Below are 16,251 nucleotides of genomic sequence, written 5' to 3' on the forward strand. Positions count from 1 at the left end.
ATCAACAATTTTATCCACCAAAGTACCAAACATTACCTAGCACTTCCAGACAAGATGAAGAATGGAAAATTGCAGAAAATAGAAAACGTAACAGAAATAGTCCCGAAAATTACCAAAACAAATTAAAACAGATGAAAATAGACAACTACTGGCTCAATCCTCCTACGTCAACGTCAAACCGGTTTAATCTTTTAAATGAAGAATCCGATGGCGACGAAGAGACACAAGAAAATGGTACAATACCAAAACCTCCTCCAATATTTATTGCAGGTGTCAAAGATATAAAACCACTAAACCTCCTACTAAATAGCATAGCAAAAGAAAACCACATTATCAAGGTTCTAAACGATGACCAAGTAAAAGTTCAAGCCAAAACGATTGAAATATATAATATCATTATAAAAGCATTAGATGAAAAGAAAACTGAATACCACACATACCAAAAAAAAGGAGATAGATCATTCAGAGTCGTTCTAAGACATCTACATCCAACAACCAACCTAGAAGAGGTAAAGGCGGAACTGGAGAGCCAAGGGCATATTGTGAACCAGATCACTAACATACGACATAGAATAACAAAAAACCCACTTCCATTATTTTTTGTAAATCTTAAATCAAGCTCTAACAACAAAGATATATATAATATAGACTCACTACAAAATGCAAGAGTAAAATTTGAACCACCAAGGCCTGTAAGGGATCTAGCACAATGCCAAAGATGTCAGAGATATGGACATACGAAGAACTTCTGTGTCAGGCAACCCAGATGTGTAAAATGTGCGTTAAACCACCCGACAAAAGAATGCACACAGAAACATCGAACAGAAAATGTCATATGTGTCTTATGTAATGGTAATCACCCTGCCAACTACAGAGGGTGCACTGTATACAAGCAATTGCAGAAAGAAAGATACCCACCGCTGAGGAAGAAGGAGTCCGATGAAAGTGCAAGGAGAGTATACCAAAATTACATAGTACCAGGTGTTACATACAGCCAAGTCGCAAATAATAATCAACAACTGAATCAAATTACTACACAACCATCTGATATACAAGAGTTAAAACAAATGATGAAGGGTCTCATGGAGCAGATGAGCACCATGCTCAACCTTCTTACCACCGTCGTAGCAAAGATGAAGTGATGGCAGACAAACTAAAATTTGTGATCTGGAATGCGAATGGATTAGCCCAACACAAACATGAACTTAGTTTATACTTGACAAATCATAAAATTGATCTAATATTAATATCAGAAACGCACTTCACAAAAAAGAATGTCTTAAAAATTCCATATTATACAGTTCACCATACCATGCATCCTGATGGAACCGCCCACGGTGGCACGGCAATCATTATTAAAAACACAATCAAACATCACCTCGCAACTTGTCTTGCAAAAGAATACATACAAGCCACAAACATAGTTGTAGAAGACTGGACAGGCCCCATTACTTTCTCTGCGGTTTATTGCCCTCCAAAGCACAAAATAACAAAAGAAGACTTTAAAGTGTTCTTCGACGAACTAGGCAACCGATTTATTTGTGGCGGTGACTATAATGCCAAGCATCAGAGTTGGGGTTCTAGACTAGATACGACCCGAGGAAGAGAGCTATACAAAGCAATAAACAACGATAATCTAGAAGTAGTAACAACACGAGAACCAACGTACTGGCCAACCGACTTAAATAAAACACCCGATCTTCTGGACTTCAGCATAACTAAACAAATTAACAGGAACTATATGCATGCGGAGTCATGTTATGAACTTTCTTCCGATCATTCGCCAGTTGTTATAACACTAAATAAAAAAATTCTCCACAGGGAAAAACCATGTGTATTGCATAATCGAAAAACAAACTGGAACATCTTTAAACAACTGGTCGAGGAGCGACTTCAACTAAATATTTCCCTAAAGACTAATGAGGAGATCGAATATGCAGTAGAACACCTAAATTTAGTTATACAACAAGCTGCCTGGGACTCAACAACACCCAGCAACAATGAAATGAAGAATGAATACACTTCATTATCAATAAGAGAGAAAATAGCCCAGAAAAGAAAACTCAGAAAACAGTGGCAAGCAACTAGAGCGCCACAAACAAAAACGCAGTTGAACAATGCTGTTAAGGAGCTAAAAGAAATGATAGCAACAGAAAAGAATCTTCAATTCAGTGAACACATAAAACAACTAGATACAACTGAACAAACAAACTACTCCCTATGGAAGGCTACTAGAAAATTAAAAAGACCCCAATACAATATACCACCATTAAAAAAAGAGCAGGGCGGATGGTTAAAAACACCAAAGGAAAAAGCAGAGACATTTGCAAACCACCTAAGAACTGTGTTCATTCCCAATGAAACAACTGACCCCAACCAAGAGGAAACAATAAACCAAGCACTTGAAGAATCATACCAGCTAGAATTACCAGAAAAAAGATTCAAAAAAAGTGAAATAAAGGCCACAATAAGATTCAATACCAACCCTAAAAAAGCTCCAGGGTACGACCTAATCACAGGACAAATATTACAAGAACTGCCGGAAATAGGATATACATATTTAACACAATTATTCAATTCAATCATGAAAATCAGCTATTTCCCGCCACAATGGAAAGTTGCCGAAATAACACCCATTTTAAAACGAGGCAAACCACCTGAAAGGGTAGAATCATACCGGCCCATCAGTCTACTACCCGTGCTATCCAAAGTGTTCGAAAAACTTTTATTAACAAGACTAACACCTCTCCTAGAAGACGAGGGAATAATTCCAACTCACCAATTTGGATTCAGGCAGAAACATTCTACCATTCAACAAGTACATCGACTAGTAAACAGAATCCATAAAGACCTCGAAGCATCCAGATATTGCTCCGCCCTATTCATAGACATAGGACAAGCGTTTGACAAGGTATGGCACCAGGGGTTGCTCTATAAGCTGAGGAGTTGTTTGCCTCTAAATTATTACACACTACTAAAGTCATACCTTACAAATAGACGCTTTAGAGTCAAATACGACAATGAAATATCAGAACTTCAACCCATAACAGCGGGTGTCCCCCAGGGAAGTGTTCTGGGTCCTGTCCTGTACCTACTCTATACTGCCGACCTTCCAACATCACCTGCCACAACAACAGCTACATTTGCAGATGATACTGCGATCTTATGCTCCAACAAGAATCCAAACATCGCATCAGAACTATTACAAAATAACATAACTGAAGTCGAAAAATGGTTACAAAAATGGAGAATTAAACCAAATGAGCAAAAGTCAATACATGTAACATTTACAACCCGTAGAGGAACCTGTCCACCTGTATGTATTAACCGCAAACAAATACCACAGAAAGACGATGTAAAGTACCTTGGGATTCACCTGGATAGAAAACTGACCTGGAAAAAACACATATTTTCCAAACGAAAACAATTGGGCCATAAAGTGAGAGACATATACTGGCTAATAGGAAAACAATCCCAGTTATCAACACAAAATAAATTACTCCTATACAAAGCGGTGTTGAAGCCAATTTGGACCTATGGGGTAGAACTGTGGGGAACAGCCGCAAATTCTAATATTGAAATAATACAAAGGTTCCAATCCAAAATACTAAGGATGATTTTAAATATACCTTGGTACATCACCAACAACGCCGTACATCGAGATGCAGAGGTAACTTATGTAAAGGAAGAAATTACATATCGAATAAAAAAATACAAGGACCGATTGCGGGAACACCCAAACCACCTAGCAAGAAACTTGATGCAGATGTGTGCAGTGCGCAGGTTAAAACGTAAAGTGACCAGTGATTTAGTGTGAGCTAAAAAAAAAAGTGTAGTACTTATTTATGTTTTCCCAGAACCAATAATAGTTTAGTAGACTAACATTAAGAGCGGCATATTAATGGGTATGTTCGCCACATGTCAATAGTTTAGCCGACATAAATATTATTTAATGCTTATTACTTTGTAAAAAACGGCAGATTGTAATAAATTGGGATGTCAATAAAAAAAAAAAAAAAAAAAAAAAAAAAAAAAATGATTTACATTTTTAAGTATATTTTGAACCATATTAAAAAAGAAGCCACATCTCGATAAAAGATGCTTTATCAAAAAAATATAAAGAGGCAAAAAAGTTTTAAAAACACTGTGTTTAACTAATGGTTCTGCAGTAATAGTTTAACTGGAACGTACACAAACATTTGGGGGGTTTAAAGGAACAAAACCCTCATAAAATTTTTATGTAAACATATTAAAAAAGAAGCCGCAACTCGATAAAAACTGCCTTATCGAAAAAATACTAAGAGGCAAAAAGGTTTTAAAAATATTGAATTTAACTAATGGCACCACAATAATAATTTATTTGGAACGGACACAAAAGTTTGGGGAGGTTTAAGGGAACGAAACCCCCATAAAATTTTTATGGGGTGCACAAATTTCACTATAATTTTTCTTTAATATGTTCTTTCCATAAGAATGTCACATATCCATTTTCAACAAAAAATCTCTAATGGTTTTCGATATATTCAAAAAAATCGATTTTTATTTTGTAATTTCAAAGGGCTGTAACTTCTTTTATGTGCATATTTGTACTAAGGTAAGTTAGGTTCATTCGAACTATTTGTGGTCCCAGAATATGTGGTTTAATTTATGACCTGTATTTTTGTTACACCCTGTATACTAAGTACATAAGTTAGTAATTAAATATTTTGGTCGTATGCTTCCAAACCAATTTTAATACCCCATCTACACAATTTCATTATAATTTTAACGTTGCATGTTCAAACAAACAGAAGAAATTGCTTTAATCAACAAAGCTATATTATTATTGAAAACGAAAGATTGTTAAATATGCAACAATCAAAGAAAATTATACCACCACTTAATGTCATAAATGAAAGAGTGCTTACTTATTGATTAGTTAGGAGGTTTGACGCAATACCATTGATTTTTACCAATAAAAAATGTATATACCTCAACCATAGGCGGATACCTACATAAATCTTCTTGAATATAAAAATACTCACTGGTGACCGCCTGAAATAATAGTATTCACTGATCCAAAGGAAAAAGGGGCCACTAACTTAATTCAATGAAAATTGTTTATTGCATTCGATAGGGACTTAAATATACTTGAGTCCACGAGTCTTTACCCGTGCGTCATTAATACCTGACGAGATTAAACACACACTTTTTATCTAGCATCATTCTCTTCCACGCATGAAACTAATGTCAAAGCAGCAACCGCCTGTTATTAAGTAAAAACACATCTTATTTTTATGAACGATCTAGCCTCATTACATTGAAAAGAGATAGGCACAAAAAAGACGATTTGGGGATGTTTTCACGTTTTAAGTACAATTTCTGACGTGTTGGTTTGTTTACTTTTGTGGCTGTCAATTTGTTCAATTTTTTGCTGTTATTTTGTCGAATTTTTTGCATTTTGAAGTTTTTTATAGTATACAAACAGTTGTTTTCACAACTAATTTTATATTGGAGTTTGAAATTTTATGGTAAGTTTATGTTATTTTACGATTAATTTTGACAACGTACTACCATTGTATTACCTCAACGTGCTAACCTCATTGACACGGTTAAGGAATGCTTGTGTTTAATGTTCCGCCAAAGTAAATAAAATACCAAAAACAAAATATGTTATTGAATTTTTTTATAAATTGTTTATTTATTAATCAATAAACAATCAATGATCTTTTTTTAACATGGTAAATTGGCGCTTAAAATTTTATGTTCAAACAATTTTAATAAATGATGTGGCAAAATTTATTTTTCATTTATGTGCTATTAAAATGTGGTTAACATACATTGTCGTATTTCCCAAACACCAACTAAATACGCGTTATTTTATGATTTTATGAACACGATATACGGATTGGGTGCGAAGGTTGTAAATGTTTAATTAGGTTTTGTGCTGCAAAATCATTGCCGAACGCGTGAGGATTTATAAACCGCATTATACTCTAAATATGATGAAGGAAAATAACGAATGTAACACTTGTTATTGAAATACACTGGGGTGCAAAATTAACCGGACACTTTAAAAATGGGTCATTTTTGATGTCTCCAATTTCCTAAACCTAAGTGATTTTTCAATATATTATACCATTTATCATTAACAATATCGCTGTAATAATATTGTCGCTAAACAGGTAAATTTTCATTGTGTACCGGGTGTACCAATGAAACTGTATTTTTTTCTCAAACTTCGCATCACCCTGTGGAATATTCTAATGTATAAAATACTCAGATTTAGACCCAAACTATAGCCTTATGTTTTCTCAACATTCTGTTTTTTGATTCATTCGCTTACGTTGGACCATAAAAAAGTTAGGTACTTTAACAATTAGCCATGTTTTTCATCAATACAGGGTGTTTTTTAAATAAGTATGGCAAACTTCAAGTAATTCTACATGAAAAAATAATGACAGTTTGCTTTATAAACCTATGTCCGCAAATGCTTCTTTTCTGAGATAGAGGGTGTTGAAATTTCTCTTACAAACTGACGATTTATTTATTGCTTTAAAACCAGTTGAGATATACCAATGAAATTTGGTGGGTTTTACAGCGTAGTCATTGTACATTTTTTGACATACAAATAAGAATTTAATATTCACCATTGGCGTACATGCGTTTAACATGACCCGAAAAAGCATGGCTACTTGTTAAAGTACCTCACTTTTTATGGTCTAATGTAAGCGAATGAATCAAAAAACAAAATGTTGATAAAACATGAGGCTATAGTTGGATTTTAATTTCAGTATTTTATAAATGCTAGAATATTCCACAAAGTGATGCGAACTTTGAGAAAAAAATCATAGTTTGATTAGTACACCCGGTATACAACGACAGTTTACCTGTCTAGCAAGGATATTATTACAGCGATATTGTTAAAGAATAAGGCTATTACATGCTAAAAAAATCACTTAAATCGGACCACAGGTTTAGAAAATTCAAGACATCAAAAATTACCCATTTTTAAGGTGTACGGTTAATTTTGCACCCCAGTGTATTAGTTATCTATCTCACTCTTAGCTTTGCAGTGTATCTAATTTTTCATTAGATGTCCTTGTTCAACTAACAATAAATATAAAGGAAGACAAAACACGGCTATCAGCTATAAAAAAAGATAAAGCTATAAATATCAGCCATAAATAGAATAAAAAACCACTATCAAAGAAAAGAAAAGAAAAGAAAAGCAAAGAAAACAAAAGAAAACAAAAGAAAAGAAAAGAAAAGAAAAGAAAAGAAAAGAAAAGAAAAGAAAAGAAAAGAAAAGAAAAGAAAAGAAAAGAAAAGAAAAGAAAAGAAAAGAAAAGAAAAGAAAAGAAAAGAAAAGAAAAGAAAAGAAAAGAAAAGAAAAGAAAAGAAAAGAAAAGAAAAGAAAAGAAAAGAAAAGAAAAGAAACGAAAAGAAACGAAAAGAAAAGAAGAGAAAAGCAATGTAAATATATTAAAATTTGGAAGTGAGAAAGCCCAGCAGACGCTACTAAAGACAATTTGTGATACTGGGAAACAATTTGGATTAGCAATAAACATAAAGAAAATAAAAACCATGGTTATCAGTACGAGGAGTAAAGTCATAAGAAGGATCCAGATAAAAAATGAAGATATTGAACAAGTGGACAAACTTAAACAAACAAAACGGGATAGTTCTCGAAAGTTGGCTGTGTACTATCTAGTTAAGTAACTTTTACGTGAAGTAAAAACTCCCAGGGGTAGTTGGTATAAAATTTAATTAATAATTACAATTTTAAAAATCCAAAAGTCAGACTCGTTAAGCCCACTTCTCTTTAATATAATAATGGACTAAATAATACAAGCAGTACGCAAAGATCATCGTTACAGAATGGGGAACAAAGAAATCCAAATATTATGTTATGCAGACGACGCCGCATTAATCGCCGAGACACAAGACGATCTCCAAAGATTAACACATATCGTCAATACAAGAAATACAATATGATAATATCAGCAGAAAAAACCAAATGTATGACATCTAAATACCCACTACGATGTATAATCGAAATTGATAGGAAAATAATAAAGCAGGAAACAAGGTTTAGATATCTGGGAATAGATATATCTAGTTACGGAGATGTTGAAGAAGAAGTATGACAACAAAGCTTAAAAGCAAGGAAACCGGCGGGATCACTTAATGACACAATCTGGAAGAACAAACACCTAAGATGAGACACAAACGCAAGAATCTATAAAGCAGCACTTAGACCTATATTGACATACACAGCGGAGACAAGACCTGACACATCTAAAACGGGACGACTACTAGAAACAACAGAGATGAAAATACTTCGACGAATATCAGGGAAAATTCTCTTGGATAGGGAGAGAAGCGAAAATATAAGAACAGCATGCAATGTAGAAGATATAAATGGATGGGCGACAAGACGGAAACAGGAGTGGATACATTAGTAGAATTGCAGAGGATAGAATAGTACAGATTAGAACAAAAAGATGGTGCGATAATTTAAACAATTTAGGAGGCTAATATTGAAGAAGAATCCGGTTTTAAAGCCTACATATAAGAAGACAAAAGGATTACATTCATTGTTCAGGACGTTTTCGGCAACTCATAGAAGGAGTTGCCAACAACCGTTCAACATGTGAACCACTCAATTTGTGGTCACATAGTACCCTGGGCATAATACATGTGATATCTTGTGCATTCATGTTTAATTTAATAATTATTGTAGTCGTGTTTCCATGACTGTTTAAATTTAAAGGGTTTTTACTAAAATATTTTCATTTTGGTGGTTAACATGTCAGCATCTTGTCAGTACTGATGATGATCTGTTATCATATCAAAAACTAGTTCTGTGATGTAGCCCTTTTTAGGGAATTTTAATAAATATACCTTTTATAAAGGATTTTACTTGTTTTTTAATATAACATGGTAATACTAATATAACATGGTATACAGAACGATAATTAAATCATTGAACGGAGTTTTGTGGAGTGCCGAGATAGGGAAATGAGAATATACAACACCATGATTAAGAGCACATTGGTATACGGATCCGAAACATGGAGAATAAAGGAACACCAAAAAAGAAAAATAGAAGCTACTGAGATGGACGCCCTAAGAAGAGTCAGTAGAACATCGAGATTGGACCGGGTTAGAAATAAGGAAGTAAAGCGAAGAATGAATTTACAAGAAACGGTCGTAGAATGCATTGAGAAGAAACAATTAACGTGGTACGGACATGTTCAGAGAATGAGGGAGGAGGGACTGCCAAAGAAAATTATGAAATTGATACCTACAGACAACAGGAAAAGAGAAGGGCCAAGAAAGACGTGGATATAAGGAGTTAGACGGTCAATGAGTGTACGAGGATGGATTAGTATAAAATCTATTAAATCATTTACTTTAATTTATTAAATGGAAATAAGAAATTCCAATTGAAATCCCGGTTATTATTTAACCAAAATGTAGAATGTGGACTATCCCATTAGCATGCTCATGTGAAATGGGATATGAAATTATTTACAACAAAAAATCCCGGAAATAATATCTAATTCGCCATATTTTCTTGTTTAATGCTGTAATATTTTATGGCAATAACACAAAAAGCTCATAAAAAATAATGAAACGTGAAATAAAAACGGAGAGCTCTGTGTCACACTTATATAAAAAAGGATGCGTCTATAAATATATTGTCAACGATGGCCAAAATGTTTTATAGGTAATTTGATAAATGTAGGAAAAAAAGAAGAAGAAAAAGAAATTAAATAAAAAAATCGGAAAGTTTTTGATTTATAGACTCTACTAGCCAATAATCACGTTACTGATGGTTTTTTCGTAATATGCAGTAATATACTTTATTTTCCGAGTAATATTTTTTAATATATTAAATGGTACCCCTCGTTAAGATAAGCTAAATGACTTCATTCTCAATTTTTTTTGTATTTTTTTTACGTTCTATATAATTAATAAATATAAGACTCGTCTCAATTTTAAACCTCCACATCATTTCCCCTTCTTGCTATTAACGAGAACATAATTTTTTCGTTTTTATTTTATTAGACGGGATGCAATCAATTAAAAATTTTAAAAATTCACACGTGTTGTGGAGTCTTATACAAAACATGTCTGTTTTTATAGACCCGTAGGTTGAGGGTACATAACTTCAATTTTTTTTTCGAAAAAAAGCGTATAACTTTTTCTGGAGATGGCTCAGATCTAATTTTTGTCTATTATGTATTTAATCTTAAGCTATATTTCTATTTTTGTTTAGATTTTTCCGTAAGGAGCGCCACCTTCAAAAATCAAAAAACTGATCTTTTAAGGGGATTTTTAAGGATTTTCCCCTTTAAAGACGTCAAAATAGATCAAATTCATTGTTTTATATGATTTGTGTATTTTATCAAAATATATATTTTTGAATTTTTTTAAAAATTTTTCCGTGCGCCAACTTCAAAAACATGAAAAACTGATTTTTAGGGATTTTGGGTGATTTTCTCCATTTTATAGGCATCATAATATATCAAATCCAGGTATTTTTTATATATTTTGTATAATATATAAGAAGACGTAACTGAGTCCTTTAAGATATTAAAAAATTGACGAAACACTTTTAACCCCCCAAAATCCTGTTTTTCACGCTTTTTAAATGCTCTTGAGTAGATAACCAAAGCTTTTACGACTACAGAGATAGGGAAATCAATGTGTTAGAGAGAGAAGTACCTTCCCAATGAGTAAGAGTGAGATAGATGCTGACGTCACAAGTAATCTTCCATAATGGAATCTACCATAGTTATTTTCCGCTAGATGACACCAATCCGCCATTTTTATTCCATTTCAGTATTTTTAGATGGCGGCATAGCCAAAACGGCACTAAAGCATATCTCCGTTGTTATTGGTCCGATCGTGACATGTGAGGTATCATAGGAAAGGGGAGGAGGTAACGAATACGTTAACACAAAAAAAACAAAGATGCAGCATAGCCAAAATGGCACTAAAGCATATCTCCGTTGTTATTGGTCCGATCGTGACGTGTGAGGTATCATCGGAAAGGGGAGGAGGTAACGAATACGTTAACACAAAAAACAAAGATGGCGGCATAGCCAAAACGGCACTAAAGCATATCTCCGGTGTTATTGGTCCGACGTTTACGTTAACACAAAAAAAACAAAGATGCAGCATAGCCAAAATGGCACTAAAGCATATCTCCGTTGTTATTGGTCCGACGTGTGAGGTATTGGAAAGAGGTGCGTTGGATCGTGACGTACCAAGGGATCGTTGGAACGCGGCATGTTACATATACTATATTTTATCTACGACCATAACACAATATGTTATTTAAAACAATCACGTGCATAAATCTAAGCTTTACGAGTTGCATACTATATTTTATATACAACCGTAACATAACTTGTGTTTAAGCGATGGTGACATCTCGTTAGCATTGGTCTGATTGGAGATTGTGATACGTTAAAGGTGTGGGGTGTATCGAATATCATAAACTAACTCTTACGAGCTGCATACTATATTTTATCTACGACCATAATGTAATCCTAACCGTAGAGAAACGTATGAGGAATCATGTGATATAATTGAGTAATATAGAAAAATTAATCATGTCATAAAGACATTATGTATCTTTACTAATACAAATTTGTTAGTAGCGTCATGTCTTTGAGTGAGTACAGACATAAAGTTGAACAGTTTCAAGACAAACTTGTCGAGTTACAGAAAGATATTAAAGTATATCAGGATTTAAGAAAAATTATCAAACAATTAGAGAAGCTACATATTAGTGATAGAACATATCCACTAGGACATATTCAACCATGGACGATAACACCACCAGCGGGAACATGAAAAGTGAATTTAATAATATATTCGCATTGACGTGTTTAATTTTAATGCCTGTATTTATCTTAATTTTAAAAATTATTTTAAAAAATTGTAAATAGAGGATTTGTCATGTAATATAAAAATTGATGAGTAAATAAGGAGTTTTAATTAAAAGTCAATAGTTTTTTTATATATTTTTATTATAAAACATAATTATACAGGTAATATCGTATTACAAAACCATTGGCGTAGGCGATCCACATTTCTTTCGGTGCATAAAAACAGACCATTGGCGTGACAGGGGTTTGCATCAGGTGCAAATTTACAAACGCTAGGTGTATAATCAAATTTGCAAACATCAATAATCGCAGGAAAAACTCCAATCATATTACATGTCTGTCGTAAAAAATCTGCTTTTTGTTCTCCTCGAACGTAAATGTAATCGACAGCATACAATAACTTGGATTCTAGTATTTGATTTATTTTGAAATATTCAACATCACCATTGGAATACCGAATGCCATGCAAGTTTTTTTCCAAGAAGAATACTGTCTTCTTATCTTGATTAGTTAATGAAGTAAACGGTTGCGGCGACGTAAATATGTAATGACATCGTTTAAAACCAATTTCAATGCTGAGTTCCTTGGGTACAAACCATCCATCTACCATAAATCCTTGTATGTCGACTAAAGCAATCCTCATGATTGAGCGTGATGATTGATACTGAATGACATATTCTTTGAATCTACTTAAATAATATTTTTGATAACTTCTGTTAGAGGAAAGTATTCGAGTAGGCTGTCGTGAACAATTAAACAGTAGGCTCGAGTGCCTGCCGGAAAACCTGAATCTGCTTCGATTTCCAGTTTAACATCAACGGTTCCTGATCTGAATGACGTATCATCCTGCTTGGAACAGTCAAACACAAATAAGGCATATTTCTTGAATGCAACATAATCTAAGATGGGATGTTTTGTTGAGGAAAGAGTATAACTAGGAAAGAATTCCGTATAGTTATAGTGAGCTATAGCATAGTCATTTTTTGCAAAATCCAATTGCATTCTCTCGTTAGGCCAGTATTCTCCATTAATAACCAATCGCACGCTGGACATTCTAATGTGATCAAATAACGTTGGATTAGCGTGTATGTCATCTCGTTTAGAGGTTTGAAAAGCCACAATGACATAGCGTGGACGTTCAACAGATGAAGTTGTCTTTACACTCCATATCTCGCGTCGAGATCCTGATGTAAGTGAAGGAAGTTCATTGAGCTCCCATTTACGGAAAGGTATAGTTATCGGCACATTATTCTTAATCGGAGTCATTAATTCAATTTTCATATCATCATTGGGAAAGACATGCTTGACCTTGAGTTCCATGCTGGTAACAGTTAACGATACTGTTGTTGTTGTTGTAGCATTAGGTTCTTTCATTAGAATACAGTCTCTATCATTGCGTGCTCGAACAAATCTAAACACTTGACGGCCATAGGTTAATTTATTGTAATCGTTGAAAATGTTGAAAATATGTTTTATCGGAATCAGTAAACTAAAGTTGTCTCCCGATATATGTGGATTATTCGGATAGTTCCATCCTGCAGTACTGAGAAACTTGGAATCTTCAGGAGTATAACATAGCAAACTGCGAATAGTGCTAACTACACCTGGGTCTCTAACTATTTCCATATCATGTGAACTTTGGATATATGTACATGTATCAAACAAGAAGGCTCCAGCATTCGGTGCAAGAGAAACCACTCCATCACCTACTTTCTCTATACTTCCTTTAATTTCCAACAGCGTTTCGTGTATCGCAAAAAATGCATCTGATTGATTTATAATAAATTCCACAACGTCACTATTATTAAATGATTTGATGTATGGCGTATATGTACGAAATTCTTCTTTTCTAATAGTATTGTCGAACAGGGGTTTTTGGTAAAGATCAAAAATATGAGGTTGAGGTTCCTGCTGTTGAACCCCCCGTCGAATGTATTGACGTTTTGACATCTTTCAGCTTTAATCCAATGGCAACAAGAAAGGCTTTATTGGCGGCAGACACGTCACGTCGCATGCAGGATCTACGTGAGACTAATGGATATTGACTTGTAGAGTTTTGTTTTATAATTAAACCCATCTATATCGTTTCCTTAAAATCCAAATGGAGCGTACTTTTCTCTCCTCTAAAGTTGACAGGTCTTAATTCCTGATCGACTATACTAACAGTAATTTTGGTAATTTCACGTATACTGATGCTTATTGGTATGTATATAGGGTTATGAGGACGTTCATCAACAGAAAAACCTGGATCAACATTTATCGGAAAATGCAGAATGGTATGTACAGGTCTGTCTTCGTAGAAGGCTCCTTCAGTAATGTTGCATTCAAAGAGTAGACTTGATACTTTTATAATGTTCACAGGTTGGTCTGAAGAATGCATTTTTCCTGATGTTAACACTCTATTTGATGAGAAACCCAATAATTTACCAAGACTATCACCTTTCTCGAAAGTAATGGTATGATCTTGACAGAAAATTTCGCATTTAAGCGTATTGTTGTTCGGTTTTAAAGTGAACTCCTGAACCGAATTGTATATACCCATTAATTCATTTCGAATGTATGCTTCGATATCGGTAATTTCATAAGATCCAGATGGAATTTCAATATGGCGCAACTTTGTACGATCATTTTGCTCATAGAAATAAAACTTTTCACCATCAATGTTTGGAATTGAATTAAATGTATGAAATCCCAACACTGCTACATAATACTGCCGTAGCGGATCAAGCAAAAGAGGCACTTGAGGAGTAAACGAAAACTCGTTTGTAGTACTTGTTAGGGTCAATAATCGAGACATGACTGATAGGAGGTAAAAGGTGCAGTAAGTTAAATACCAAAATATGTTAAACATTTCTTTATTTTTCTTAGAATAACGTTACATGTTTTTCTTGTTTTATTTATATTTTGCTCATAATATGGTATTCTACAAAATACACATACACTTTCCATCAACCCACAAACATCACTCCATACGTGTTTCTTATAGTCTTTCTTACAGGGTAAATAATATTCTAGTGCATGACGAATATCTTGTGGTAATTCATACCAGACATCAGCGGTTATATTTTCCATTATACAGAAACTTTAAGCACAAATGTCCACAGTTTATTTGGTTATAACTTTGATATTGATCGTTATTATAGGCAATTCTTCCACCATTCAAATAGGAAACTAGTTCTTGAGGTGGCTTCAAGCAACCATATGAATCAAAATACTCTATGTCTTTGTTTATCTTTCTGTAAGCTACCCAATGTGTACCAGGGTTTGTTGAAATGTCGAGATTAATTATAGCACATTCACGTTTACGAGGGTTACGAGGTAAATTATCTCTCATAAACACGCCTCGAAAATTTGGAATTTTAAGTAGTTTAACAAATTTATTCAAGTCAACATTGGTTAAAGGTCTATTAGGTAGCTTTAGCGGTAGTTTTTTGACTTTTTTAAGTACAATCCAAAGCCTCCTTTACCGTTTTTTCGAAGGTATAATCCTTTGCCTAGATGTTCCATAGCTTTATTGTGACGTTTGTCCTCTTCCAGTTTCTTTTTAGCATTCTTTGAATCAATTACAGTCTTTGCGATGGCACTTGCACCACCAGCCAAACTACCAAGAGCTGATAAGCCTGCAAAGATGGGGATTAAAGGTAAAATACCGCCAGATTTTGATTCGAATGGAATGATTCTTGGAACTCGTACATTTCTTTTCCCACCTATATTCTTCACGGCTGTTCTAGCGGCTGCAAGTGCAACTAGAGCTGATTTACGCAAATTTGGTGATGGTGGAGTTCGTTTCATCGTTCTGATAATTGGTTGCAGCACGTGGCGCTTAAATGAACCAACACTTTTACCACGTTTCATACCCATACCTAGTTTTCGTTTAGCTTTCATTGCTGTAGTAGTCAACCAGGCAGTGGCTTTTTCACCCAAAGATGCGCCGTTTGCTGTAACTCGTTCCCACGCTTTGTTTTCCAATACCCAATCTGCTTTATGTCTATCTTTCAATGAATTACTTTGGGAATATGCAATATCATGATCTCTCGCAGCTCGATCTAATGGATTTATCCCTGGATCTCCACGAGCTAGACGTTTCTGTAATTTAGTTCCAGGTCCTAGATACTGGTAACCAGGGACATGCAATTCAAACGGTATATTGTTGATTAGAGAATTCAACACTCCTTCGCCTTGAACGACTAACATTGAAATGAATGGCTTCTTGAAAAATTTCTTTATATAACCGAGCGTATAAAATACATCTTAATCACAAGATGAAGGTCATTCAACAAGATAAGACACTAGCGGTCGAGAACTTGGATTTTGTTGATAACGTGGCAAGAACCAGTAAACATGGCGCATTGCTACCACATTC

At 34.2% G+C, this 16,251-nt stretch overlaps 1 protein-coding gene across 1 annotated transcript; it reads right to left on the minus strand.

The window, feature by feature from the left end:
* Positions 1-12,578: 12,578 nt before the first annotated feature.
* On the minus strand, positions 12,579-13,838 carry LOC126886341 (uncharacterized). The gene has a single exon (XM_050653215.1). It carries the CDS (start codon positions 13,836-13,838, stop codon positions 12,579-12,581), a length of 1,260 nt encoding a protein of 419 aa, XP_050509172.1.
* Positions 13,839-16,251: the final 2,413 nt, after the last annotated feature.

The sequence above is a fragment of the Diabrotica virgifera genome, chromosome 6, assembly GCF_917563875.1.
Source record: "Diabrotica virgifera virgifera chromosome 6, PGI_DIABVI_V3a".
NCBI lineage: Eukaryota > Metazoa > Arthropoda > Insecta > Coleoptera > Chrysomelidae > Diabrotica > Diabrotica virgifera.